Source organism: Melospiza melodia, chromosome 1 (genome assembly GCF_035770615.1).
Source record: "Melospiza melodia melodia isolate bMelMel2 chromosome 1, bMelMel2.pri, whole genome shotgun sequence".
NCBI lineage: Eukaryota > Metazoa > Chordata > Aves > Passeriformes > Passerellidae > Melospiza > Melospiza melodia.
The window spans coordinates 116,341,328-116,369,307 of NC_086194.1; the positions used below are offsets into that span (position 1 = coordinate 116,341,328).

Sequence of the window (27,980 nt, forward strand, 5' to 3'; positions counted from 1 at the left end):
ATTGTAAACAAAACATTTAACCATTAACTAAATATGAAGCACAAGAAGAAAAACAGAAGTGCTTTTAAAAGATCCCGATGAAAAGGTCATGGATGCTTGTGCTGCACCCTGGAGTTGCTGAACTGTTCCTAGTGTCATGGCCAAAATGATGCCAGAACATGACTTTACATTTAAGGATGTGAACGGGCAGTGGTCCAGGCCTCAAACTCAATCCCCAGCCTTGTTCTATCCCCAGTGGAGAAGTGCTGCTAATGAATATTCAATGCTCCATTCTTAAAGTGAAGTAGCCTCTACTCACAGGGCCTTCAGGGAAAAGTGGAAACTTGAGCTCTCCTTGAGCTGATGTGATTCTCTCTGATCCTATAGCAAGATCTGAGCTTCACTAGGAAAAGCCTCATCTTGACTTTGTCAAAAAACAAATAAAAGCAGAATAGTGTGAGCTATAGCAATATTCTGGTCATAAAACTGGTTGGCAGTGTTAGATTCAGAGAGAGACATGGAGATTAGGGTTGTGGAAATTTTGTTTTTTATCAGGTCGTTCATTCACATAGCCAATAGCTCTCATGTGTAACTCAGTAGGCCTGATTTTTATTTATCCACAATCTTTCCCTTTACTTCAGAGCCTCCTAGACCAAACCTATAGTTGGGTCTAGGGTTCCTTTTCAACACCAAAAATGATGTCAAATGACTGAATTTTAAGGGAGCCTCGTGGCCTTTTTTGACATTACATGAGTCTTGGATACAGAGAAGACTTGTTAAGGATTTAACTATGGGCCAGCCCTTGTAACCTTCTTCTTGGTATCAAACAAGGCAGCAGAAAAGAAAGATTTTAAAGGATAAATGTGTTATGATAATGGCATGAGCCGTTTTTGAAGCAATCACTTTGTGGCTATGGGAAGCACAGCAGCTATGCTGCTGTATGTCAGCGTAGCTGGCAGTCAGTAGTAGGAGAATCGATCTTCATATCTAGTTTGTGACATTAAAACATAATAATAAAGCTCTAGACAGGTTAATAGCATAACATTGGAGTCATGAATGTGTAAGATTTTCAAGCCATGGTGAGCATTCTTAAGATTACCTAAAATGTTGTCAGGATAGAGTTTCTGATACCTGACTCTGCAGTCCCTTAGGTGGATGATGAAGAGCTCTCAACAAATCTCCTTAAATGGAATAGAGAATGCAGAATATGATCCCAAATTGAAAGTCACTGATTGCTCTCTTCTGTAGTAGTATTGCTTAGTTGAGTTTGAATCAATAATTTTTATAAAAGTGTAAAGTCAAGGATTGAAACTTCTGAATAAAATAAATCTATAATGTCTTCCATGTATTTAATCTTTTACTATAATCTAAAAAGATTTACTTTGGTTTTCAAACCTCACCAAGGATAACATCATTATGATCTCCTTTACAGGCTTTATTACCTGACCTTACTTTTGTAAGTTTTTTTGTATTTTCAAAGTAGCTTCATTTCCATAGACTGTGAATTTCATGCAATTATATGTAAAACATAGACCTCTGTTTTTTCTATTGAATTTGAAAGGGCATGAAGATCAAAAATTTCCCATAAATTGGTTTAAATAATGAAAAGTCACTACTATTTTCCTGAATGTGAATGTCTTCAGATTGAGAACAGTAGAAAAAGTTTCTTTCTTATGTTAAATTAAATGTTTCAGTAAATATCAATCATCCAATTATATTACCATTGTAAGTAAATCTGTTAAAATAATTTTCCTTTTCAAATAAGATGTTTTAATAACTTACTTCTTAAATGCTTCTTATAAAATGAGGCTGTATGTATCTACATGAAATAGTTGTAAGAGGGATCTGACTATGTGCTTTTATGTAAAGATTTCAAAATTTATCTGATATCTTCTTACTCAGTTAATTTTAAATAATCTCTCTTCTTATGTGAGTAACAAGTTCATATCAAAAGCTTAAAATTTTAAAACATTTCAACACAGAATCCAAACAAGATCTTTGTTCTTGTAACACTGACAGTTTTGTTATTATTCTTGAGGAAATAAATGTAGAGATACTGACTCCTGGAGTGGCATCAGTTTCTGTGCTAAGCAGTTTCCATGCTAATAACTAAGCATGCAGTTTGATCTTGCATATTTTCATGTGAAAAGAATGGTAACTCTGGCAAAGCTCATGGTAATACAAACCTCTTTTGATATGTGTAAAGTGTAGGACATGATCCCATGAGAGGCACAGCAGGCACTGACACAACAAATCCTTGTCTTAGCAGAAGGCTTTGTCAGCAAAAGGCTCCAATGCACCATGCTCCAGACACTGAAGGCGCACAGTGTTTGCTATGGCCAGGATTGAGTGTAGAAAACAGTGCACCTATAAAAAGTTGCCTCTCATAAAATGTATCAATCAAAGCATGATTTTCCCCCTCCTTGTAAGAATATACTATATTTCTACGTGTTATTTTTTTTTTTTTTTTGCTTTATACAGGAGATCCCAGGAAATATTTGTTTTAGAAATAATTCTGAACGTCTCAAGACTTAAGACCTATCATTAAAGATAGATTTTTTAAAAATGTCTAATTAAATTGCCACTATGAACTTCCTCCAAGTTTTTCAGTATATCATTTGCTCTTCTAATATAATCCTTATCCAGGATCCTTATCCTTCTTTCTTAAGTGAAAATTCACTGCGTTTTTTCCTATGTTTCCAATGAGAAGTAATTCTGTGTATAAGCAATTACACTCCAGTTTGTCATTGACTGCAATACATGCAGGAAGATAATCTGTCCTTACGGTAGCACAGTTCTGATCAGCCTTTCCTTCATCATCTTTCTCAGTACTAGGTACAAAAAAAAGTATTCTGATTAACACCCCTCCCCAAAATATAAGAGAAAAAATAAATTCTTCTAAATATGTACATTTCTTAGAAACATTTTATATTTTATATTTGAAGAAATTGTTCCTGGCTATATTTTTCTGTTCATCATTGGTATTTCTCTCTTACTTTTACTAAGTATTGCTGTCAAAACAACTTTTATAAAAGGAGAACAGCAGACAAATAATCTGACAGTGTGAAATCTATAAAAAATATAGATGTACTAATTTTTAATAAAAAATATAGATGTTCCAATTTTTGTACAAGTTTTTAAACAAAACTTTAGAATCCATACGAAATGATAAATTTGATTTTCTTCAGTTTTGCTTTAGTTTTGAAAGGGTCTTGTGTTATAAAATAATAAGACAATTTTCTTTTTTTTCTCTAGCTGCTCCTAGACAATGCATTGAACTACACTTTGATGAAAAATATTCTATAGAGCCTTCTTGGGAGTGTAAATTTGACCACATAGAAGTAAGAGATGGACCTTTTGGCTTTTCCCCAATCCTTGGACGTTTCTGTGGACAGCAAAATCCACCTATGATAAAATCCAGTGGCAGATTCCTGTGGATTAAATTTTTTGCTGATGCTGAACTGGAATCCATTGGGTTTTCTGCTCGGTATAATTTTACACCTGGTAAGTCCAAATCATCACATTTTTAATAGAAAAAGCTTATAACTGTAACTTTTCTAATGATGTATAATCTTGCTGTTGAATATTATCTTTAGCTGGGGCTTAGTTTATTGTCAAGGAAGGTATTAATAGATAGGAAATTGATAAAAGTCATATGTATATTTTGCATAACAAGTAAGGCTTATTCAAGGGAGAGATTTTCAGATTCTACAGTTTTTAAGAGTATTATTTTCAAGTGAATGCTATTACAGAAGGTCATTCAAAATGTTTCATGAGAAGTTTAGTGTTTTATGCTTGGCTGTTACACTGTACAGCTTTTCTTTCAAAAAGATCATTGATAAAGTATTCTAATAAAAAATGTAATCATCTCAGAAAATTCCATCATTGCTTTTCCACTTCACCAATCATTTCTCCAGCTGAAAAGTGAAATAGTTCTCCTTCCTCAATAAAGCAAACTATTACAAGTATTACCAGAGGATGTGTGAGGTTCAAATAGTAACATGTATTAAATATTTTTCTTAAAAGGCTGTAAATCTTAATTGCAGTTGTTCAAATATTCCTTGCCACTGTTTAATTCATTACAGTAAAACAAAAATCATAGTCATACTTTCCATTAAATCCCCTGTTCCCCCACTTGTTAACAGAAGATTGAGGATTTTAAATTTCTTCTTTGGCTGCAGCTCCACTGTACTGCACTGCAACTGCACTGCTGGATGTGACGTAGTTCTGTGGCTTCTTATGTATTGAGTGATGAGTCATGCTTTAGTATAGCTGACTCTAAAGCACTGTAATTATTGTGCAATTTTGTCAATTATGTCACTGTTTTTTCAGCTAAATTGTTGTATTAGGTTGAACAATGTTCTCTAGAATGCTGCCTAAAATTAGCAGACCCAAAATTCTTCCTTAATTATTCCAGTAGCATCATAGAAGATGGCAGGTCTATAGGCTCTGTGTTGTTCTTCTTTCTGGTTTTCTTTCATTAATTAAGGAAAATACTTATAAAACTAACCAGCACAGTAAAATTTTCTTTCAAGTCCATGATACTGTTTTTCACTGGCTAAAAATATATAGAAGGTTCAAACAGGAACAGTATGGAGAATTTCTGTAGCAAATAATATGATAGCCAGGTATATATATCTGCTGTAATTTCAAAGACAATAGACAAAATTTTGTTATAACCATGCATATCCACTCCGAAAAGAGAGTTAAATTTTTATCTCTCATTTAACATGGGCCTGTGGGCTTTTGCCATTTCCTCCCCCTGTGCTATAAGTCCTTTTCTTTAGATTTTTTTACTTTTCTTTTTCAAAGGTTTGTGCATCCTGGTTGAAAAGATATTAATAGCAAAATCTGCAAGTTAGTCTGTCTAAAAACTCTGATGAAAAATACAATTTCATGGACCATGTTTTATCCTCATTCCTTTTCTACTGATGTAAGGAGAATTTCTACACAAAGATCAATGCTGGTAAACTAGTACAGCAGCATAAATTATTCTAGACTTCAGATGGAATAGTTATATCTTTTTTCTTCCTTGATTCTTTCCTTTACCCCCCTCCATACATTTCAATAGCAGCTCTGCAAGTAGTCAAGAGTTTCTAGGAATATTGGCCAAAATGAGAATATGATTAATCTGACAAGTGCAAAACAGCGCTGCTGCCTCCTTGATCACCAATAAGAAAGAGGAAGAACTTCACATTCCACATTATTACTTGGACAGTCTTTTATTATGCAGGCATGGATAAGGCATGACATTTTGAGATCTATTGTCCATAGGTGTGCACTGGGAGGGGCTCCTGCCAACTCATAAAACAGAATTATGGCTTTTGAGATTGTATAAGAGAGTAACAGAGAGAGGATTCCACTCCAGAGTATAACAGAGTAGCATAGACAGGACTCCAACACAGAAATTATCACCTGAACCACCTGGAATCAGCTTAGGTAGTGACAGCTTAAAACATTTATTTATGACAAGCGGAGGGATCAGAAGAAAATTTTTGGCTAACCTCTCTTTAAAGAACTTGAAGAAAATGATCCATAGCAAAGACTCATTTGGAAGCTGTTGCTGTGTCAAGCAGCTGAACGCTCAGGGGAGATGTGGTTTTTGTTGCCACTCATCCCACTTGTCGAGAGCAGGACATTCTTCCTAACTGCAAACCTGCAGAGGAGGCTTTTTCCATCCAGAGACAACGCAGTTATTTCTTGAGTATCAGCAATCTTTGAGAGCCCCCACCTGCCCCCGACGTGTCTCTCATCTGCCTCTTTTGCATTTGAGATCTTAATGGAGAATAAAGAGACATGATGTTAATCGTGTGGGTGTGTGCCAAGATTTAAAAAATAAAAAGTAAATTTGGCTAAATTGAAGCTGCAACTGTTTATTGTTATTTGAATGGTACCTGGAGAAACAGGGAAAGGAATTATTTACTATGTCTCCAGGGTGTATAAAAACAGATAACTGGATGAATTTGAAAAAAAGATCAGTTAGGATATAATGAAAAAGTCTGAAATGAATATCTATTAGTTTGTGCAAATGGAAAGAGTCCTGCACCTAAGGCATTTAAAATCTAGTTTGGACTAAGTCCTATAAAAAGAAATTATATCTAAAAATCCTAAGGGATAGACTAATAATTTGCAATTATGACAGCTTTTCAGTTCAATAATTTCTTTGACTCCTTGGTACTGCAATGATTGGAAATCCATCCCCCAAGACAAAAGTCTGGTGGGAACTGTGGTTTCAGAAACAAACGTAACTCTTTTGCCATACATTCTTTTCCTTTTAAATAAACCTTTTTTCAGAGGTCTTTTTAGTACTCTAAAAAGAGAGATCTTGCAGAAGAAAAGCTTTAGCAACAAAACCAGAACTACACACATAGCCAACACAAACACACCCAGAAACTGGTAAAACTACTAAAGGTTTTGCAAAAAGTTCCTTATTAAGAGAATAATTTAGGCTTTTGTTTTTGTCATTCCTAAATTATAATGTTAAGTGACACTATAATGAAGTGGATGAATGAAGTTGTACGTATGGTATAATAGACTATTTTTAATGTCAAAACTCTGTGCTAAGGGAAAAAGTAATAATCTTTTGCATAATTACAGCTAATATCAGTAATGAGATGCATTTTAATGTAAATTTTTAGCCATTTTGCATACATGGGAGTTTATAAACAAATGAAAACTTATTTAATTTTGATATACTATTATAATTTATTTTTTATGTTAAAATTCTGATTAATCATGTTCATTTCAAAATGGATCTATCTGAACCTATTGAACCTTCATAAATGTATACAAACTTTTTTGTTGGGTTACTTTTTTTTAAGGAAATCTAGTGTATGAGAGAAACACATATCAGGCTGCAATATTTTCAGGTCCTGCTGGTTCATTTTGAATACCATATTGATTGGCTAGAGCAAAAAACATGACACAAGGATATTTCATCCTTGCTCTTGTTTTGTCATTCTTTGGGCCACTGAAAGGCCTACACCTGAAATTTCATTTCACAGCTCTGGGTTCTTCGAATCAATCTAATGCACTCTTTTTTCCTAAAAAGTTTCATCTCAAGACTGTCTTCCAAAGTGGTGTTGAATCACTGTTTTGTGTAGAAAAATTTGAGTACTACTTCAAACTATTGACGGTTCTTCTTTAAAAAGAATCTTTTTATTTTTCTTTTTTTTAGTACAGACAAGAATTCAGGCAGAGAGAGGCTGTGTTTATCTGGGCTTTCTTGCTCAGCTAGAATAATCAGATTTCTGTTTATCCTGGTCCCTGATTTTGCAGGACAGTGGCTTAAGATAGCACATCATTACTTTCAGTTCCTTCACTTAGTAGAAGCCATCTGTGTTTTTTATTTAGCCTCATTAATATAAACGTCAGTCAGTTTTCTATTCAACCGCCTGATGATGGAAAATGAAAAAAGATTTATACTCTTGTGTCCCAAAAAGTGGAATATGAAACACTTTCTAACTGGAGTAAAAGTAATTTTACATTCCCATAGCAGTGAATGTCAGAGTAATAGAATAATTATGTCAGCTATCTTGAGGGAAAAAAATAAAAAACAACCCAAATTCCTCCTAGTTGGGGAATTTGTATATTTTAGAACTCATGAAAAATTTAATGAGAATTTATTAAATTCAATCACTATTCTAAAAAAAACTTAGCTAAAATATTATCAAATTATTTTGTCATCTAACATCCATCTTCTACCTTGAATTGCAAGGGATATTTCCCAGACATCTGGAATAGCTGAATATCCATGTGAACTAGGTCATTTATGCTTTTTTGTTTACACTTCTGAACCTGGTCTGATTACTTCTAATTTTGTACCAGCAATGACGATCACTTTTTAGCAACTTGAAATCCAGTTAAACTTTTTGAGAATGAACAAACAATGCCAGAGCCATGTAACTTTAAAACAGACAATGTTCTTCTTTTGGATTCAGAGTTGGTTTGGAAGATGAGAAATGACTCATTACAACTTCATTTAAATTTTTGAGACAGAACCACATGATGTCAAAAGAGCCTGGAAAGTATGAATCTGTTTTATTTATTGAGATATAACTTCCCAGCACTTCAAATTGCAATATGCAGCTTCCTGGTGTTATGAACTTTTATTGTGTTTCTACAAGTGCACTTTGTAAGAGTCAGGCACTTCATTGCTGTTTACAAGGCATTAGGGCATCTGGTCTTGGGAAAGGGAATTTCTCTCAAGTAGGATGATGCATTACATGGAAAATCATGATCACAGGTTTCTATTAAATTTTGAGTGGAAAATAATTCCTTTTGTGGAGCAAATGAGTATCCAAAATGTCTCATGGTGTTCTTAGATCCCGTAATATTTCTTGCCATCACGATACCCAAAAGACAAATACAGAACTTCCTAGTTTAGAAATCTCTGCATGCTGCGAGTTTCATATTACCAACAGAAGGAAGTTGAACACTTAAATCCCTACACTGTTGAACTTTGATGTTAAAACAAAAGCAAGAGAAATATAAGAAACAGTTTCAAGCATTTCTAGCACTAGAGTAAAGAAAAATGCCAACTTAACTAGGGACACTTACTGCTTCCCCTGCCATCAGTGCACTCTGTTCTCTACAAAAATGCCTTCCCTGTATTCATTCCATAGTAAACTGGACATGGACTTCTAGAGAAGGTTTACAATATCACTAGGATATTCTACAGCAGTACAGGTACAAATAAATCCATTCCACCTCCACAGGAAACACCTTTCTTCATTTGTAGGTGACCTCCCCAATAATGGTGATTATGATGTTGCAATGATAAATATTCTTTTCAGAGAAGCCTCATTTCTCTGACAAGACATCAGTGTGTTTGGAGTACCTGTGAGGGATCTTTAGGAAGCTCAGATGTACATTAAAAATTAGTCATAGAAAACTAACATTTTTAGAGTAAGCTGCATTTTTATAATACCGTTGTCATTCAATAAATAGTTTATATTATTACTTGTTACAAAACAATTAAATCTAGATCTTAGAAGCAGCAGAGGATTTTCCTTAAATGTGGTCTTTTTCTTATCCTCTTTTCCCTAAAGGATAAACTTGTGACTTTATGTAAATACTATGCTGAGTTAGCTTAACCTTAGGTCTGATATAAAGTGACTACCCTTTGCTTTAAACACTTATAAAAAGAGGAAATAACCAGTGGGCCCTGGAAATTTGTTTTCCCTATTAATTCTTGATTTCTCTGTAACGTTTGTGAAGCACTTGGAAATGGCAGATCAGAGAGGATAATATGGAATTTGTGTTGAACAGAAAGCCTGGGTAGTCACCTTCCACAAGTGTTTAAAACCAACTTATTTACAATGAAAATTTTCACTACCCACACTCAGCACCTCCAAAGCCTGTTGTTGTGTTACGTGGTAGTTCTCTTTCAAACATTATAGCACTCACTTCTTCGGGGGAAAAATTGGAAACTTCTTGTCTCATATGTAATGAATAAGGAGTTTTTGATTACTCTTCAAGGTTTTCCAGGTCATCTGATTTTCTCATCTGGCAGATTTTCTAATAGCTCATGTTGGGATGCACTCTAGGGTGGTTGTATTGTGGTGTCCTCCTGGCAACTCTGTTGTCTGTAATAGTTTCTCTTAGGGACCTTGGAAATGTGGATATCTGGACACATTCTGCTGACATTGAAGCAATTCACTAATACTTTTCCTAATTTGTTCAAATTTCATCTTTATGCATTATATCTACAGGTTTATGAGATATTACTGCTATAGCAAATAAATCTTAGCAATTGCCCCAGTATTTTTGTCTAATCAGTCTGAATGCACCTCATCTGTTGGGGCAGAAAAAATATTTTTTAGTATGGCCATTCCATTGTGACAGGTTTGATTCTTTAGCTGTCAGTATTTATTAGGTAAAACCCATGTTTATATAATTTCTTTTCAGTCATTTTTTTGCATAGGTTCGAGCAGCTGTGATTATAGATCGTTCTATCTATTGTCTAATTTATTTAATGGAGCATTTTTCAATTCTAGCAGCAATAAGTAATGATCTTTATTGAGATATTTACCTTTTCTTAACAGATTTTTTTACTGTTTGTATAGTGCTTCTAGCTAATTCTCCTTAAAGAAATATACACAAACTGCTGTTAGAAGTCACTCAGTTCCCTGTAGCTAATAAACAGGCTTCTTGCCCCATATTTAGTAGCTTTGCAAACTTAAGTCTTTGCAAAACTGAGTCGTGTTTCTGTTTCTAGAACTGAATGTTTTGGCGGGATGCAATGTTTAGTAAACGACGAAATGTGTCAGATAAGCAAATCCTCTGTCACCATTTGTTAAGTGCACTCATCTATTGTCTAGTATTGGTTCATTTTCCAAGGGTAGTACTCATATTTTTGTAAAGAGGACAATCCAGAGAATCTCTTTTGCCTACTAGTACTGAGGTGAATGCCATTGAATATTATTTGCATATTTGTAGTTCTAGTAGGTGTTTGTTGTCATCTTAATATATCTTTTTCCATATTGATGGCTGAGACCTTGATTTGTTTACTGTCATTGAGTAATGCAGGCTGTGTAATATATTTATTTCAGATATCACATTTGAGCTTCTTTGATGGTCAGATCTGAAAATAAGATCATGCTTCATTCAACTTTGACACAAATTTTGTTTCTAAGATTTTGCAAATAAAGTTACCTTGCCCATTAGAGCATCTATGCCTCTGATCCATCTTCTCTTTTTCCCCTATTGTGTGCTAAGATATTGAAGAGCCTCTAATTTTTAGTATCATACTGCTGTCATGGGAAATACTATCATGTAAAGTCTTTTGCATGTGTGAAACAGATCATACAATGATTCTGTGAGAAGTAGGTGTCATCTCTTTGATTAAATCTGGTCAATATATCTACTCCTAGACACAAAACTCCTGGAAAATCCAGACTGTGAATCAAGCTTATGAACATCCTGACTTAGTCTGATTTGTTTTTTCCTCCTTTTTTTTTAACTTTTCCTCTCTTTCTGTACAATTATAGTCTATCTGAATCTTCTGACAAACTTCCTTTCACCATATATACTTTTATCCTATACATACACTGAGGAGATACAAACAAACCTCCTATCAATAACATCTGTACAACAAGGTGTGCTGTCCTAAAAATGATCATGACAAGTTGAGGTAGTGAGGAGGTGATTTTTTTAAAGTCTTATTTTAAAAGGATTCAAAAAGGATTCAATTTTCCCTATAGTTGGGTTCATGCAAGAGTCACCTGCTCATTGTGTACGTTGTTTAATATACGTGAATACTGAATAGAATAAGAAAGGTTTTTTTCCTTATACTATTAATTCACATTGGATAGAGATATACTTAGTCTTTTGTTTGAGAAAGTCAACAAATAATTCTTTTGTTCAATTGATGTTTAATGTGTACATATTTTCAATTTGCACTTTTTTGTTTTGGTTTTTGTTTTGGTTTTTGTTGTTGCTGCTGTTGTTGTTGTTGTTGTTGTGACAAATCCAAATGCTAGGTGTCCTGATTTTTTTCTCTGCAAAACCTGTGCATGTCATAAAGGTCCTCAGGCCAAATAAAAATAACAGCTACCATAATTTAACACTGTAATCCATCAAAAATCTCTGAAATTACTTTCTGATATGCCCAAGGATAATTCCAAAGAACAGTTGCTTAAGCTTACTATACTCAAATGCTGCACTGACAAGCCACTAAATCTAGTCTCAATTTAGCAAAGAATTTCAGGGAGCCTACATATAAGTATGTGCCTAAATCCAGGCAATCTCTAGGCTTGGGTTCTTACTTAAAAGTAAGCATGTTTAAAGACTGTCCTCTACCTTTCTGTCTAGGGAACTAAGTAAAAATTAATATCTGTTAGTTTTGGAGAGCAAAACTACCAGTTTTTTAACTCTTTTAATGAATTAAAACTAGTTATCTACCTTCACACAAATTATGTGGTAGATCTATTTCAATTCAGCATTTCTCCATTTGATCAGTATCAAACTAATATAGCCTTAAATAGGTTCAACTTACTCATTCAGTTGTTTGATTTTTTTTTGTTTTTATTTTTAAATATTATGTTACAGTAAGCTGAGCTTTTGTTGGAATTGGAAAATCATGATTAATGATTTTTCTGTCTTCCTGTACTATTCTTCCTCTAGATATCCTTGTCCCTAAAAAAGCTACCCTGGAATTGTCTGAAATGAAATTATTTTCTTCAGTCATCTTCTGCTTAGAACATAATTCACATAAGCTTTTTTGGTTAAACTCAGTTGGTCAGTCAGATTTATAAGTTGTAAAATGAAGTTATACAAGTTCTGCAATCATTTGCAGTGAGTACTGGTTCCATTCCTTGGATTTAAAATTTGAAACATAAAATAAATATCCAGTGCATTTTTTACCACATTCCCACTACAACTTTTGTTCATGCACCCACTGTCAGAGAGTCTTTTTAAAATAAAAATGGAGCAGTACTTCTGGATAGTTTTATGAAAGAGAAAATTATATTATTATATAATAATAACGCTATTATTCTTTCTCTGAAAAACCTTCTTGATTATTTCAAATGCATTTTTAAAATATTTTTAAAGTGCTTACATGATCACAGCATAGTCTGCAATTCACTTGGGAGATGAATGCCCAACATTGTGGTTTCCTCAAAGAGGTTTGTAGAAGAGGTTTTAACTTCAATGACAAAAAAAAAAATATGTTTTGGAATATGCATTGTACAATGCATTTTCAATTAATTTTTGTCTTTTAATATATAGGGTGATGAGATTTGCCAAACAATTGATGATGCCATTGAAAGGAATAAATTAATTGTAAAATTGTGAAAATAAGTAAGCAAATACTTTTGATCAACACTTCCAAAGTATTGCTACAGAGGTCACTACAAATTAAGAGATGCAAAAAGTTTATTTGAATACTTGGATGTCAAAAGTCTATGTAATATCCAGCAATTTCTGTTAAGAAAGTTTGCTTGAGTCATGAATAAGATGATAAAAAGGGAATTGCAAAATATTTTTTGAGAATTCATAAATAAATAAGCTCATTTTTGTGACACATCCATTGTTAAAATTTTGTGCTAGCATGATAGAAGCAGGCAGTGTGAAATGTGTTATTCCAGTCACACATCAGTCCCCTGGATGACACTGAGAAGCCAGAAGATGTTGTGTAACAGGACTTACATGCATCATTTGCCAGATGTTATCTGATAGTTGAAGCTCAAGAGACAATGTTATCAAATCTGCTGGTTGCAGTATGTGGGTTAACAAAAGATTGCATTATACTCCTCTTGTCTCCTTTTGGGTGTTTTTTTCCCTTTCTTTCCTTTTCCTGTAGCTCATTTCTCAAGTCTATGTGGAACTAATATTAAAAGAGAATGCAGAAAAATACTTCCTAAAAATATTTTATTCCTAAATGTTGATTTCATTATGAGGTTTAGACAATATGTTCTTAACTGCTACTAACTATGAATTCCATACTGAAATTCTACAAAATGATTTTATATATATATTTTTTTTTTAACAATACTGGCCTACAGCTTTAAAAATCAGATGTAGTAGTTTGGATCTCTGTAATTTTATGTGCATCCTCTACACAAATCATTTTTAGCAATAAAACAGTTATTTGCATTCTAGAATATTGAATATTAGTGATATTTCAATACAAATATAGATCAACGATTTACCAAGTACTTTTAAATGAAAGGTTTAATTTATATTTTACTTTTTTTTTTTTATCTCTAGAACTTTAAATGAGTCTTTTAAATCGAGCTAGGAAAAATCCTGCTGTTTGGCAGTCAAAAACTTGATCTGGTCAAATGAAATTTAATTATTGTCTACTTGTTGGGTAAGCGGCTGACCCCTGCTTAACAATCCTGAGAGCTGTGACTGGCCATCATGCTTTGACCTGTTCTGCTGCAAGTCAGAACTCCCCTGAGACCTCATTCCTTCTAAACATTACCACATCAATGGTAGAACTAGACAATCTCTAATCAGCACCACTTTGCTGTTCTTTTCCCTGTCTCTTCAGCCACTTACGTAGCAATACTGGGTATTGTGTAAAGCAGGCATAAGGACTTATGAGCGCTGCCTTTCGAAATTGTGATTCAATGAATCACAAAGCCTTTTTCATTAATGTGATGCAGAAGATCACTATTTATTCTATGTATTAGGCTGAACCAGTCAGTTAGTGTAGGACTCAATCAGCTAAATTCAGCTCAGATTGTGGGCCTAAATTGGCTTCTTTTAGAATCAATATTAAAATTATGAATCAATCCAGTGAAAAGAAAATTACTTTTTCAGACCAGTAGATATTGATCAGAGAAGGAAAAAATGTAAATCAGTTAAATTCCATGTAAACAATAATTTTTAAGCCTTAAATCTAAATTTATGATAATAGAATTTAAAATTTACTAATCTATACTTAATATAGTCACTGTATAGGGATAGCAGAATCTGGAGTTTCTGGGGTAAGGAAAAGTCAGAGGCAAAAGAGTTTTAAAGACATGCATGTAACTCTGCTCAAATTCTAGGTTCCAAATCTCTACTTACCCACAGACTTGCTTGTTTTTGATGTTCTTGACAAACCACTTTGAGGTCATTTTGTGAACACAGACCATGTGGCATAAATGCTACTTAGAGAGGACTGAGGATCCACTAGAAGAATGTTGTTAAAAGAAAAAGTAAAAAAGATTGAAGACAATATCCCCTGGTTTAGAATTTATTTTCCTGTTTAATTTTTCCTACAGGCATGCAGTCAAAGATATGTTAGTGTTGTTTATGCCAAACAGACTTTAGTTATTAATTTCAATGAAAAAGTTTGGGACTAGAGTTGGTCTGAATTGTGTTTGGTTTACATGGTAAAGCATACAGTAGGACTTTTCTCATCAAAATAATAGAAGTCACAGATTACCTCTGTCTTGTTCCTAACAGTTTATGTCAACTCTAGATCAGTATAAGGAATTAAGTGTGGTTTGAACTTTCTCTGGCACTTTTAATTGCACGAAATTGGAGAAAAACTATCAATTTGAATAAAATTGAATGTCACTCTCATGAAGTTATAACCAACAGGAACCAAATTAACTGTAAGACAAAAAAACCTGGCTGTAAAGTCTAGATTAACCAAAAATTATCTAAACTTTTTCCTCCCATAATCTCGGGGAAGCTGAATTGCACAATAATGGAAAAAAGGGAATGATTATTAAATATTAATACTTAAATCCAATGTATTATTTATATCCTTTTAATATCTGAATGCTACCTTGTATAATAAAATGTAAAATTCATGTTTGTGGGTAACGTAAGTGGGTAATTATGTAGGGAATTCACAGTTAACACAGAGCTATGTTCTTTCTGAAACATTTCCTCAGAGAGAGCTGATGCCCTATGCAGTTAAAAAGATGAAGCAAAAGTGTTAGAATGTCTCCAAAGATCCTCCCCAATATATTCTGCAGCTAAAGTTCTTAAAAACACATCTTCTCATTCTGTACATTTGGGGAAACTGCTGAGGTCAACAGCTCAGTGTTCCCTAAAAGGGCAGTTTCTAGCCAGAAAATCTCCTAAGAGTAGCAGACGAAGAAGGAAAGGTCTGGTGTCACTGAAATTTATACTGCTATGAATCCTAAAATGACAGGACAGAAAACTTACTCTTTGCACAGTTGTTTTTGGGACTTGGTGTGAATATGCCTTTCTCAGCAACTCACTGAGCTGTGTGGCTTTTACAATTCCCCTTCTTGTTCACTCAAAGTGTCTGTGATGGGCATATATAATTACAATTGGAGGTGACAATTGGGTTTAAAAAATGAATTTCACTTTTCCTTTGATATATGCTACTTTTTCATTCTAATTTTTTCCTTTAGAAAGAGAACATTCAGGTTCCAGTGGGGATGAAAACCTAGATTTTTTCCCTTTGATCCTAAAGATTTCTACCCTGGATACAGAATACATTTTAAAAGCATCCTGTGACATTGACTTTTTGAATCATACAATGACTTTGTTACAGGAGAGTAGTAGAATATAATTCATTCAACAACTTGCAAAATCTAGCAGTTGCACAGTCAATTAATGAATGGGGTTTTTTCAGTCTATGGCTATTTCACTTTTTTCTACTTTAAGAATCCTATTTTCTGTATAATTGTGCCTGTTTCATCTCCTTCTGATATATGGTGAGTCAATTAAGCAAGCAGTTGTTTTTACAAACCCAATTCAGCTCTCTTTGGGACTCACTGACACATTTCTTTGCTTTAGCAAAAGATCACCTTTGGTGCTTTGCTTGTCTGTAAGAGAAAAAGAAATGGAGGCAGTGGAAGAATTTTGTTGTTAAAGTGGAAAGTGAGTTATTACACATGGAAACTATAGGAGATATTTGAGTTTCTCATGTGAGAGGCAGTTATCTTCAAAAAGATGCCATCACTGGCATGGCCAGCTACAGCAGGAGAATATTAGTAGGTGTAAATACTGTGTTGTATTTCTTTTTTAATTGGAAATGTGCCACAATGTGCAGTGAACAACAGGTTATAGAGTGCTACTTGAAGCAGCACAAGTAGTATATTCTGTTAACTGTAAGAGGTCTAAAAGATGTAACTATTCAAAAGAACACTACAGTGAATGCATTCATTCTGTTAAATGTACTGAGATAAAACTAGGAGAAAACATTTCTCCTATGAAAACAACAAAGGCTATTTTAAATCACAAAGTTATTCTCATAAGATCCTTTTGTCCTGAGAAATCCACCCAGCAGACTGGTACAGCATAAATATCCTGAAAAGGATGTGCAGATTCTGCACTCAGTGGTAGCAAGAAATAACCAGGTGTAAATAGGTTCAGTCTGTAGAAGTAATGCCTGGTACTCAGTTGTGGCTAAACATTTGGGCTCATTTTTTCCTCTAAAGTGTTATTTCCTTGGACTGGGCCGGGAGTCATCTATTAAAAAAATGATGAGACAAATCCTGAGCCTTTGGTATTATCCTGCTGAAATTGCATGACTAGGAATACTCAGAATTTAACATTATTCAGGAAAACCACTATAGCCTTGCACATCTCTCTTCCTAGTCCAGTTAAGAGGCCATTAGTCAATTACAGGAAGCCTCCAGGATATTATCTTGGGGAGACACAGACAAGGTGCTGCCCTTGACTGATAGTCAGTCCTGGCGGTCAAGTCAGCTGCACTGTCACAGCAAGGCTGCATTACTCAGATAAAGTGCACTCCTGAGCTCGTTCAGTCTTGTTTCAATATTTTTGGGCAACCAGCAGGTGAAGGTATATGCAGCCCTTGAAATATTCATCATGGCAACATTTTTTCCCTGCATTTCCACACAGAGTGTGCTGCATAAAGGGAATATAATGCCTAAAAGGAGTGCTCAGCTGCTTGTGTAAATATTGAACATAATAAAAATGGTCTCACACATAGCAAGGCTCCAGGATTTCCTCTTTCCACTCATCAGCCTGAGTATGATGTTGCCAATTCTTGCTCTCCTTTTTTCACTAGGACAGTTCCAAAAAAGCACTTCTCACTTCTGAGATTTAGGAGCACATATCAAAGGGTTGAAACACCCTTTGAGGATGAGACCTGGAATGTCATGGACCTTTTGCTTTCCGACATGGCTCCCATTTATAACAAAATTTACATGGGAGAAAGGCCCTACTTTTTAAAGGGTTTGCGGAATAGGCAACAGAGACAAGCTGGCTAAAATCTCAAAACCTGCCATTGTGTGCATTAAAACAGAAATAACTGAATAACTGCAACTTCTGTTATCGTGTGCTCTGTTCCAGTGGAATTTATTCAGGTGCTTCTTGTCTGCTCAGTTTGACTAATCTTAGCAATAAGTTACTCAAGGACATGGATTTTGTTTTCCCTTTTTTTTTTGGTTTCTTTTTCTTTTTTGTTTTTCTTTTTTTTCTGATTTTTTTTTTTATTTCTAAATAAATTGCAGCAAAACAAAGAAACACCTAATTTTGGCATACAAACGTCCAACTACTGCTAATGCTTGCAGTATATCTCATTTTACTGAGGTCACCATAGCAATACAGTTAGTTTACAAATCACTATATATATATTAATTACACTAAAAAAATACTTTGTAGGTATGAGCTGAGAGTAGTAAAGTGGCAAACGGAAAAAATAAAGTATTGTATAAATCAAACTTTTGGATAATAATTTGTGTTATGTTAACAATTTTTGCCTTCATATAACTTTTTGCTGATTTAATGACAGGTAGATGCTCAAGGTGAAGTAGCGGGAGTTATATTCATTGCTACATTTGCACTTATCAGCTTTCTGCTCTTTCATGACTATGTTAATAAGGGAAAAAAATTTGAGAAGCATTATTTTAAGTTCCAAATATGTATTTTTCAAAAGAGCTGCAATTGATCACAATATTGTCCTCAAAAAGAAAACATAGAAAACAGAAAGCAAATACAGCACATAATATTGCCAGCTATAATTACTACAGAATTTTTCACAGTGTCTAGCAAACTAGAGGCTTTCTTTGAACACCTTGTGGTATCATTAGTACAAATCTAGAAATATATATGGAAGTTTCAAGAAGACTACAGATATGAAAGGAGCCATCAGAATAAATTTCATTTTAGGCTAATAAGAAATAGTGTGTGAGGGTTTGCATAGCAATTTAACTTCTTTTCTTTTTCTTGCCACTTTTTCTTTACTCTCCCCAGCAGAATAGCTGTTTCCTTTGAACATCGCACAAAAAAAAATTTGCGTACAGAAATGATTTTCTATTTTACAATTATATTTGTAATTCTTTGAGAAGATTTTTATGCTTTTAAAATCTTTTGTCCATCTTCTTCCATTAATTTTACTCTATCATCAAATAGTATAAGGCAATGACATAAAATAACTTAGAATAATCATGCTTTACTGTACTGACCTGTGCAAGCTCTGCTTTTATAGAGAACTATGCCTCAAGCCCCCAGAGTACAAGGCTGGTTTAGGCTCCCAGAAATCATTGTAAAGGAACTTGACTTAGTAAACTTACAGATAAATAACTAGCGGCTTGCTGTACAGTGCAATTCTCTTTACTTTTCTATGAGTATTTACATGCCAAATCAGGTCTCTAATAAGTTATCTGAAAAAAAAGCATGTGCAAGTGTTAAAATTACTTAAATATTGATGGATAGGAGTTGAATGCCTATTTCTAGTCAGAGACAGAGAAGTGAAAAGATACATCTACAGCTGTCTGATCATTGAATAAAAGTGGATACTTTCCCTACTTCTGATGAGGAAATATGGCTTCAAACTATTGTGATTACTTTCTGTATGTATCCATTTAAAAGGAGGTTTTTGTATTCACAAATGGTAAAAACCCCCTTAGGTTTCAAACACCAACTTTATAGTGTATGGTTTATTCAAATCGTTCAAATAATTCCTCCACATCTCATTTATGGAAGAAAAAAGAAAAATACTTCAAAAGTTATTCAGCACCAGAATTTTGTATTACACACTTCATTCCTGTTGACTTTTAAGTTTACAGCAATTGCTCATGTTCTTTACTGTATGTATTTCACTTCAGATATTAAAAAATAAAATTATGTAATTAAGTGTACTGTAGCCCAGATATGATCAGGAACACATGAACTCAATCTTCCATATTTTAAAAGAGATATTAAAATTTTGACTTGTATCTTTTGACTTCCAGAGTGAGATATCTATTATTTTTTACCAGTGAAAGCAGCAGGTTTGAAGTTTGCTGGGTATGAAGTGCCCAGATGAATTTTACATGAAAAGCTAAGGAAAGATAAAATGTGAGAGATGTACTTGGAAATTTTGTCTTTTTAACAGTAAAAATACTTTTATTTTTCTGTATTACAACATTACTTTTAAAAGCATTGTGCCATCTCTCTTTGAAGACAAGTTGAATGATCTTTATGTAAGTGTGGGATTTTTAATTTGACATATGATCTTTTAAAATTGATTTGCAATAATACTTACCAGCAGAACATCATGTTGCTAGTAATTAGTTTGAACTTTATGCATTTCTCCTATGTCTTACAGAATTTATTCAAGTAATATTATTTTAAACAATTTCACTTTCTGTGTAAGTGACATGGAATGAGGCATGCATGGGTAGGTAAATGTATTTCTGTGTGGATATGCCTCAGCTGGGCAATCCCATAAGATGCTGCAGTGTACTTGTAAACATTTACATACTTTTTGAAGACTTAATCCAGTTGATGTGCAATGCCTTTCTACTTTACAATTTTCTTCATTTCATAAGATTTTTGAGCAACCAGGTACCCTAATTCCTTACAATTGGCCTCCTGTTTTTCTGTTTAAAGTCTATGTTTGCCAGATGCTTAGAAGAGCCAGACTTCCTGCATAGAAACAGTGAAATGACAAATAAAGATATGTAGAATGGTTTACATGGAAAGTATAGATTCCAAAGCTAGCATCCGAAGTCTTGTTATCCTCCCAGGCAGACCTAGTGGAGCTTTTTGAAACCAGGCCTGTATATGTTCCTGCAATTCAGAGCAAATTCCACAAAACCAAGTCTGCATTGTGATGGAGATTTGACTAACTTCTGCTGCTACCTCAGAGAACAGGTCTAGACTTTTGATTGGCTATTTCACTGTTATCCAAGTCTATTGTTTAGTTATTACAAAATCAGAGGATCAGAAAATGGTTGGTCTCAGAAGGTATCTCTGGAGGTTGGCTTGTCCAACCCCCTTTTCGAGCAGGGTCACCTCAAGATGTTTGCCTAGGATTGTGTCTAGACAGCAATGAATATCCTTTAATATCCTTGAATACCTCCAAGCATAGAGACTCTACAACCTCTTGGCTACGTTGGTAGTCCTGAGTCACCTCATACTGGAGAAGTGTTTCCTGATACTCAGATGGAACCTTCTGTGATTCAATGTGTGCTCATTGCATCTTGTTCTGTCACTGCAAACCACTGAAAAGAGCCGGACTTCATTCTCTTTGCGCCCCTCCGTTAGGTTTTTGTACATGTTGGTGGGATCACCTCTGATCCTTCCCTCCTCCAGACTGAACTATCCCAACTCTATCAGCCTCTCCTTATATATCCCTTAAAAAAATTCATGACCCTCTGTTGGATTGTCTCTAGCAGCTCCATATTGCTTCTTATTTTGCCTCAGTTTTTTTTTTTTTTTTTTTTTCCCTACTTATAGGTGATACATCTTATTTTTCACAGAAAAGTTTTCCAGTCTTGGGTGTTTTCCTCACAGGAACATGATTTTGATCTATTGGAAAATCTGGCCAGTCAGTGTTTATATAACATTAATGTTTTGACCCAGCAAGACTGAGAATAACAATTTGATTGAATTACATACAGATGAGCTTCTAAAATCTAATCCATTTAATGGGACACTATTTAAAAAGCAAATATTTGCTAGTTAAATATGCTCAAATATGGGTGAATTTTAAGCATGTGTGATAATACCTTATTTACAGATTTTTTTTTTTATTATAGTAGTATTGGTATAATAGCAATATTTAATGAAGGGTTATCACCTCAGATTTCATACATTTTATTTCCCTTTCAGTCTTGAAACTCTTGAAAGTTGAGAACTTGCAAAAATTTATTTTTTAAAACTGAGCAGGTCTATCATATTTCTAGAATGTTAACAGATTGTGCATTTCTGTTTGTGTTGTTCCAATGTTACTGAATTGTTAAAGGACAACATACTTTCAGAGCTGTTTTGTGGGTCAAATTATATGGTCTAGATTGTACTTCAGCCTGGATTCTTGCTACTAACATTGTTTTATATGAAAACTCTCATATGGGGAAAATTGTGGCAAGACAGTTTTTGCTTTCTTTCCTCATATGTACTTTACTAATGTGGTGGAGTGTTCTCAGTAAATCAGAGTAATCCTTGCAAACTCAGTAAAAGGAAGAAATGCAATAGTTACATGAGATATCAGGATGGTAATTCAAACCATAAGTAAAAGTAGATTTCCTTTCAGTATCTCACTTTCAGAGCTAGATATCAGCATCCTCAGTACAGGAGCTGAATTATTTGATTACCTTTAGTGTTGCTGATAATCATATCTATCTACTGATCTCTAAAAATATGCAACAATTAATAATAATTGCCTACTCAGCTAGATTTGGAGTCCTGTAAGCTCACTAGTATTTACTCATGATTTATGTTGTGCAACTGTAAAAGAAATTTGGGAAGAACAGCAGCCTAGTTATAGAGGGGCAATATAAAAAGTGATCTTACAACTCCAGATTTTGAAGTCAACACATTTTGACTGTTCAGGTTAAAATGGCTGATCTTGCTTATATAGTACTGAACTACTTTGTTTTATTATCTGGTTATGATTCTTACTGTTCCTAATTGACTAAGGCTAGAGGGAAAGAGCGGTTTTTGTGTCTTGATTGTGAGTTTAATTTTTTTCATTTGACACATCTCCTTCTTCCAAAGCTTCTCTTCATTTTTTGCATTTATAATTCTTTCTACACTGACCCAGTTCTGAAACAACATCAGTTTCATGTGTAAATGAGAAAAACAGTGCACAGCATTAATTTTAGGTAGAAAAGCAGTGCAAGTGATAAAAATTTCTGAGATAAGACCAGTCTATTTTAAGACATCACTTTTTGAGTTGCTTTAGCCTCCCATATTTCTGGTTTTGGGCAGTATCTTCAAACTGAGCCAAATTTTGTGAAATGATGATTTCTATGTGGATGGTTGTCTATTGAAGCTCATTTCATCTCTGTATTACACCCGACTCTAAAGGCATGATACAAGCCCTCTCAGATAGTAAATATAATCATGTTTATCTGATGGAAAATAGCACACATATTAGACTTATTAACTTGTCCCTGCAATGACTTCTAATGGTAATTCTTATGGTATTTTTTTCCAAAAAGACCGAAAGGATGCTTCTGACAAAAAAAAAGTGTCTCCGTTTGGTCAGTAGGGATGGCAAAGTACTCATAAACACAGAATTAAGTTTGGATTTCTCCAATTAAGTTGAGTGTTATTTTTCAAAATGCAAAATAGGCAAAAAGATTCTGAATGGATCTGTAAATATATCTTCTTTCACTACGCTGATGTATTAAAATGTCATGTGGTTAGCTATGTGATGTTCTCACTTGCTAATGTATGCAGAAATATTTTTGTACCCTTCTGAAAGAGAGAGACAGAAAAAAGCAGGATTTCATAACAGAAAAAAATGACTTGGTATGATGGTATCAATAATTTCTGCACTAATAATTATTGTGTTGCCATAGTTTTGAAACAGTTCCCATTTCCAAGAAGTATATGTATAATTATATAACTAAAGCGCATTATAAAATTTGAACATATTAGCATAACATCCTAGATATTGAACAAAACTAATTTTGTCTTTCTCTATTTTTAAGATCCAGATTTTAAGGACCTTGGCGTTTTGAAGCCCTTGCCAGGTTGGTATGTTGTTTTGGGGGTTTTTTCTAACTTGGAGGCCTTTATACTCTGCTGTAGAAAACATTTTTGTTTGCTGTTCAGGTTTCATTTTTTCTGGTGTTTTGTTATTCAGTTTGTGAGTTTGAGATGGGAGGACCTGAAGGAATTGTGGAATCTGTACAAATTGTTAAAGAAGGAAAAGCTTCTGAAACTGAGGCAGTAGACTGTAAATGGTACATCCGAGCACCACCCCGATCCAAGGTCAGTCCTTCATCCACTTGCTGATTTGCCATTTAATTTAAGAAATTGCCTTTTCTAATATATTGTGCGTTTCTTAGTACAGTCAGATCTTGTTTAATAACTTTACAGCTTGAACTGTAAACTATTTTTTTCCTTCTCCTGTGGAAGGGTAATTTGTCATCTCAGCCAAAATAACCACCTTTCTTCATAAATGATGATTTAGGCAGTACTAATGTGTTTTTTGTGCCATAAGTAATTTTCTTAAATTCATCTTTAATTTTGCTCATATTTTTAAAGAATCAATATGTGTTTTAAAGTCAGATGTAATCTTATAATTTTAATTTTCATTATATTTCAAACACCTAACATAGAGACAACTAAGGGGGCACTGCTGGCTCCCTGAGGTCATCATTGTTTCTCATCTGGGAACTGTGAAAATGGACCTAAAGTAAATTACTGTTCCTCCGTATGAAGCCTTTATTTCCTTTGGTTTAGAGACACAGACAAAAAGAGTATTCTCATTTCTTTTCCTCCACTCAGCAAGCCAGGGCTTTGTAAGAAACATGAGAGGGCTGCAATGAATTCAAAAATACTTTCCTTGGATTCCCCTTGATTTTCTCTCTTATCCATAACTTATCAGTTAGGATATGCATTAATTATTGCTCGCTACACTACCATTTCTCCCCTCTTTGCAACAGGAACAGCTTTATGCCTCCCACCTACTTGCATTCACTGCGTAAAAGACACCCCACAGTATACTTTTTCTAGATGTATTTTATTGGACAGGAAAGGTTTTAGAAAGTAGGATTGATATATGCACTACTCTCTGCTGCCTTTAAACTGATAAGGGCTTTTTTTGTATAACCTCATTGAGGAGACTGTACTGAATATGTAATTGTTTCATCATCAGAATGTCACATGGATGAATGTTGAAGGGTTCTCTTCAGGAAAGATTTTCAGAAGAGAAAAAATCATTAGTATCAGCACTTTTGTATTGGGAAAGTGTAGGAAAAGAGTTGGCTCATAAAGACTACAGATAAATGATTTCCAGAATATACTTTCATCTTATAACACTTTTTTTTTTTACTTTTGGATAAAATTAATATTGATAGATGTTTTCAATTAAGTAGATGAGCTTCCCATTTTGCTGCACTAAGTAGTGATATGGAATTATTGGACTGATGAATGATTATTCCATGTGTTATAGGCAGTTTATATTCATTCAGCGCAAATCCCAGTATCGATACAAACTTCAGGAAGAACAGATGGAGGGCAGCTCTGCCGATAAGGTTTTGGGGATTCTGGTGGATAAGAGGCTGAACATGCCCCAGAAATGTGCACATCCAGCCCAGAAAGCCAATTGTGTCCTGGGCTGCATCAAAAGCAATGTCAGCAGCAGGGTGAGGGAGGAGATTCTGCTGCTCCGCCCTGGTGAGACCCCGCCTGCAGTGCTGCATCCAGCTCTGGGGTCCTCAGCACAAAAATTGACCTCTTGGCCAATGTCTCCAGAGGAGAACCACAAAAATAGTCAGAGGAATGGAGAATCTCTCCAGTGAGGAAAAGCTAAGAGATGAAAGTTTGTTCTGTCCAGAGAAGAGAAGACTGGGAAGACCTTATAGCAGCCTTCCAGTACTAAGGGGGAGCCTTTAAGGAAAAAGGGGACAAGTATTTTAACAGCAGTGGTATGACAAGGTGCTTTAACCTAGAAAAGGGGACATTTGGATTAGATATGAGGATGATATTTTTACACTGAAGGTTCTGAAATGCTGGATCATATTGTTCTGAGAGTTGGTCGATGACCATCCCTGGAAACATTCAAGGCCAGGTTGGATGGGGTTCTGAGCAACTGGATTTAGTTGAAAACATCCTTGCTTATGACAGGGAAGTTGGACCATTTGACTTTTATACATCCCTTCAAATTTAAACTATTCTATGATGCATTTAGGTATTAGTAGAAGGAAAGCAGACAAACAGAGAATTATTGTTAGAATCAGCACAGTTAATTAAGCCAATAGCATTTCCATTTCCCTATGGTTATGGTTGATCATATAATGTAATTGTGATATTCTTACTTGGTCTTACTCTGAAGTTCTATATGATTCATAGCCCTGCTAAAAATCACAATTTTACTTACCTGTAGTATTTATCCATATTTCAATTCTAAAATAAAACTCCAAACAAGGTATTTATGTAACTGAAAATACATTGTGTATCAGAAGAATACGAAACTACTACTCTTAGTAGAGGGCTAAAAATAAAGTTCATTAATTCTTCATAAACTTCCATATCTACATTTAGTTTTGTTGCATTCCAAAGAGCATATCCTAGCTGAAGGGCACCTGGAATGGAGAGCAACAAGGAAGTTTTAGAAAAATGAAGTAATACTGAATGTTATTTAATGTCATCTAGAAAATTATGTGAATGAGAGTAATATAATACAATAACAGGCTCTTACAAGGAAAAGGAAATGCTGTGATGCCCATGTCTGTAGGATAACTCAGGGCCCCACACTCTGGAAGAAAGTTTCAGGTTAAATACGAAAGAAGAAAATTCAAACATCAGGGAGGGCTGATTGGTTCACTGGCATTGTTAGTGGTCTGAAAGTGCAGGTTGGATAACAACCTGTGAAAATGAGAGAAACATTAATAATCCTCCCTTTAGGCAGAGGGCTGGACTGGGTCATCTCTTGATGGATCCTGCTGTTCCCATCTTACAGAATTACCTGCTTGGAGAGATTGAGCAATATAAAAGTATATAAATCAGTATTTCCTAACGTGGAGTTGAAATGTTTCACAGCAAGCTAGGGAAAAAAAAAAAAAAGATTTTTCAAGGCTAGATCCATCTTTGGGGGGTAAGTCCAGTGGTTTTTCAAACAGATATATTTATGTACACACAGAAAAGTATATACATGTATACATGCACACCCAGTTATGGTTTCATCACAATGGGACAAGTTGAAAAATATGCAGATATTAAGGAAGGAGGGACAGGTGGATAAATTTTTAAGAACTTTGTATGAAGTCAGGTTTATGATAAGATTATTTATGGGTCTGATTCAATTGAATTGGAATCTGCTGTCCATTCTTTACAGTCAGCTTCCTTTGTCCCTACCTAACCTTGAATCAATGACATATTCAGTACAGTGACTTAATGACATCATTTTAATTTATGTCAGTTTGCACCTATGAAAACAAGCTCTCCTGCTAAGAACAGTGAGAACTACGCAGACGTCTTTAAACCCACATGTTCCTGTACCCTGGGCTGCACAGTTTGTTACTGGGAATTATGCCTAAAAGGCAAGAGTTTCTCGGAGAGAATTTGTGTTGGATTTTTTCATCTTCAGTTTCTTAATTAAACTGTGCCAGAATGTGAGTTGCTTGCAATTTCATTTGGCGTAAGCTCATCCAGTCTAAACTGTCTGCAGAAGCAAGATGCAAGTGCTTCCCTTGGTTTCCAATTCCAGATTCCAGCCAAGTCTGAGCTCAATATATGAGCAATGAGATCAGCCAGGAAGTGTGTACTTGAGGTCTCTAAGCTTGAGCTTCAAACTGGCAGTCTGGGTCAAATGCTTCTATCCTCAGTGGTCTGGAATGGGACAGAGAGCAAAAAATTTGTTGCACACACTTAAAATAGAGACACCATTAATTACCTTATATCACACACACACACACACACACACACACACACACACAGAGAAAAATAAATCTGAAATGCATGAAGAAACCAAACATTCTCTTAAGTGCAGAAGGCAGTCTGAACACAACTTATATGCAGAGCTAGAGTCTTATATAGTGAAAGTGACTAGTTGTAAATTCTGTGTTTCTTGTAATCATTCAAAGTCAGTTCCTCCTGAGTAAGATAGCTGTGAGTTTTGAGTGGAATAACACTACAGTTCTGCACTTCATGTTGAATGTGACGGCAATTAATATTCAGAGCAAGAATGGAAAATTAAGAAGAGAGGTGCTGACTGAAAGTGCTAACCCGTCCAGAACAACAAAGTTCTGGAGGGATTTCCTGATCTGAAAATTTGTTAGTGTAGAACAAAGCCCAAAGAAGGAAGTCTATAAGGTTATTGCGCAGTGATTTGAAAAATTTTTGGGACATCATTCTCTGCAAGACGTGGATACACAAAGATTTTGTATTTAGGACTAGAAAATAAGAAATTCTTGCTTTCTGTTAAGGGTGAAGTATTGGAGGATAGTGTTTTTCAACACTGTGTTTTTCAACAAGTGTTTTTCTATGTTGGATGGATCAGCATAGTTTGACAAAGCCCCCAGGAAGACAGAACCATGTTTGTGCTTTCTTTGGTGGACAACTTTCCCAGCAAGGTACCTTTGTGTTATGCCTGTTTTTTGAGAGGCTCTGTAGAAAAAGTAACACAGCAGAACGTGATAGTAAGAGTAATAAAATATTTACAAATATGATAT

General features: G+C 34.6%; 1 protein-coding gene across 5 annotated transcripts in view; it reads left to right on the forward strand.

Moving 5' to 3' along the window:
- The window catches only part of NETO1 (neuropilin and tolloid like 1), a 79,151-nt gene that overhangs the window by 10,328 nt on the left and 40,843 nt on the right, over positions 1-27,980 (forward strand). For 4 of the 5 annotated variants that reach the window (XR_010028950.1, XR_010028951.1, XR_010028952.1 and 1 more), the window contains exons 4-6: positions 3,235-3,483; positions 23,292-23,333; positions 23,447-23,574. Coding sequence is in view for 2 of the 5 variants with exons in the window: in XM_063165288.1 (XP_063021358.1) it covers positions 3,235-3,483; positions 23,292-23,333; positions 23,447-23,574 (419 nt within the window). In the remaining 3 variants the exon portion in view is untranslated. Of the gene's footprint in view, positions 1-3,234; positions 3,484-23,291; positions 23,334-23,415; positions 23,575-27,980 lie in introns of those variants that run through there. The other variant, XM_063165302.1, reaches the window with a different exon arrangement.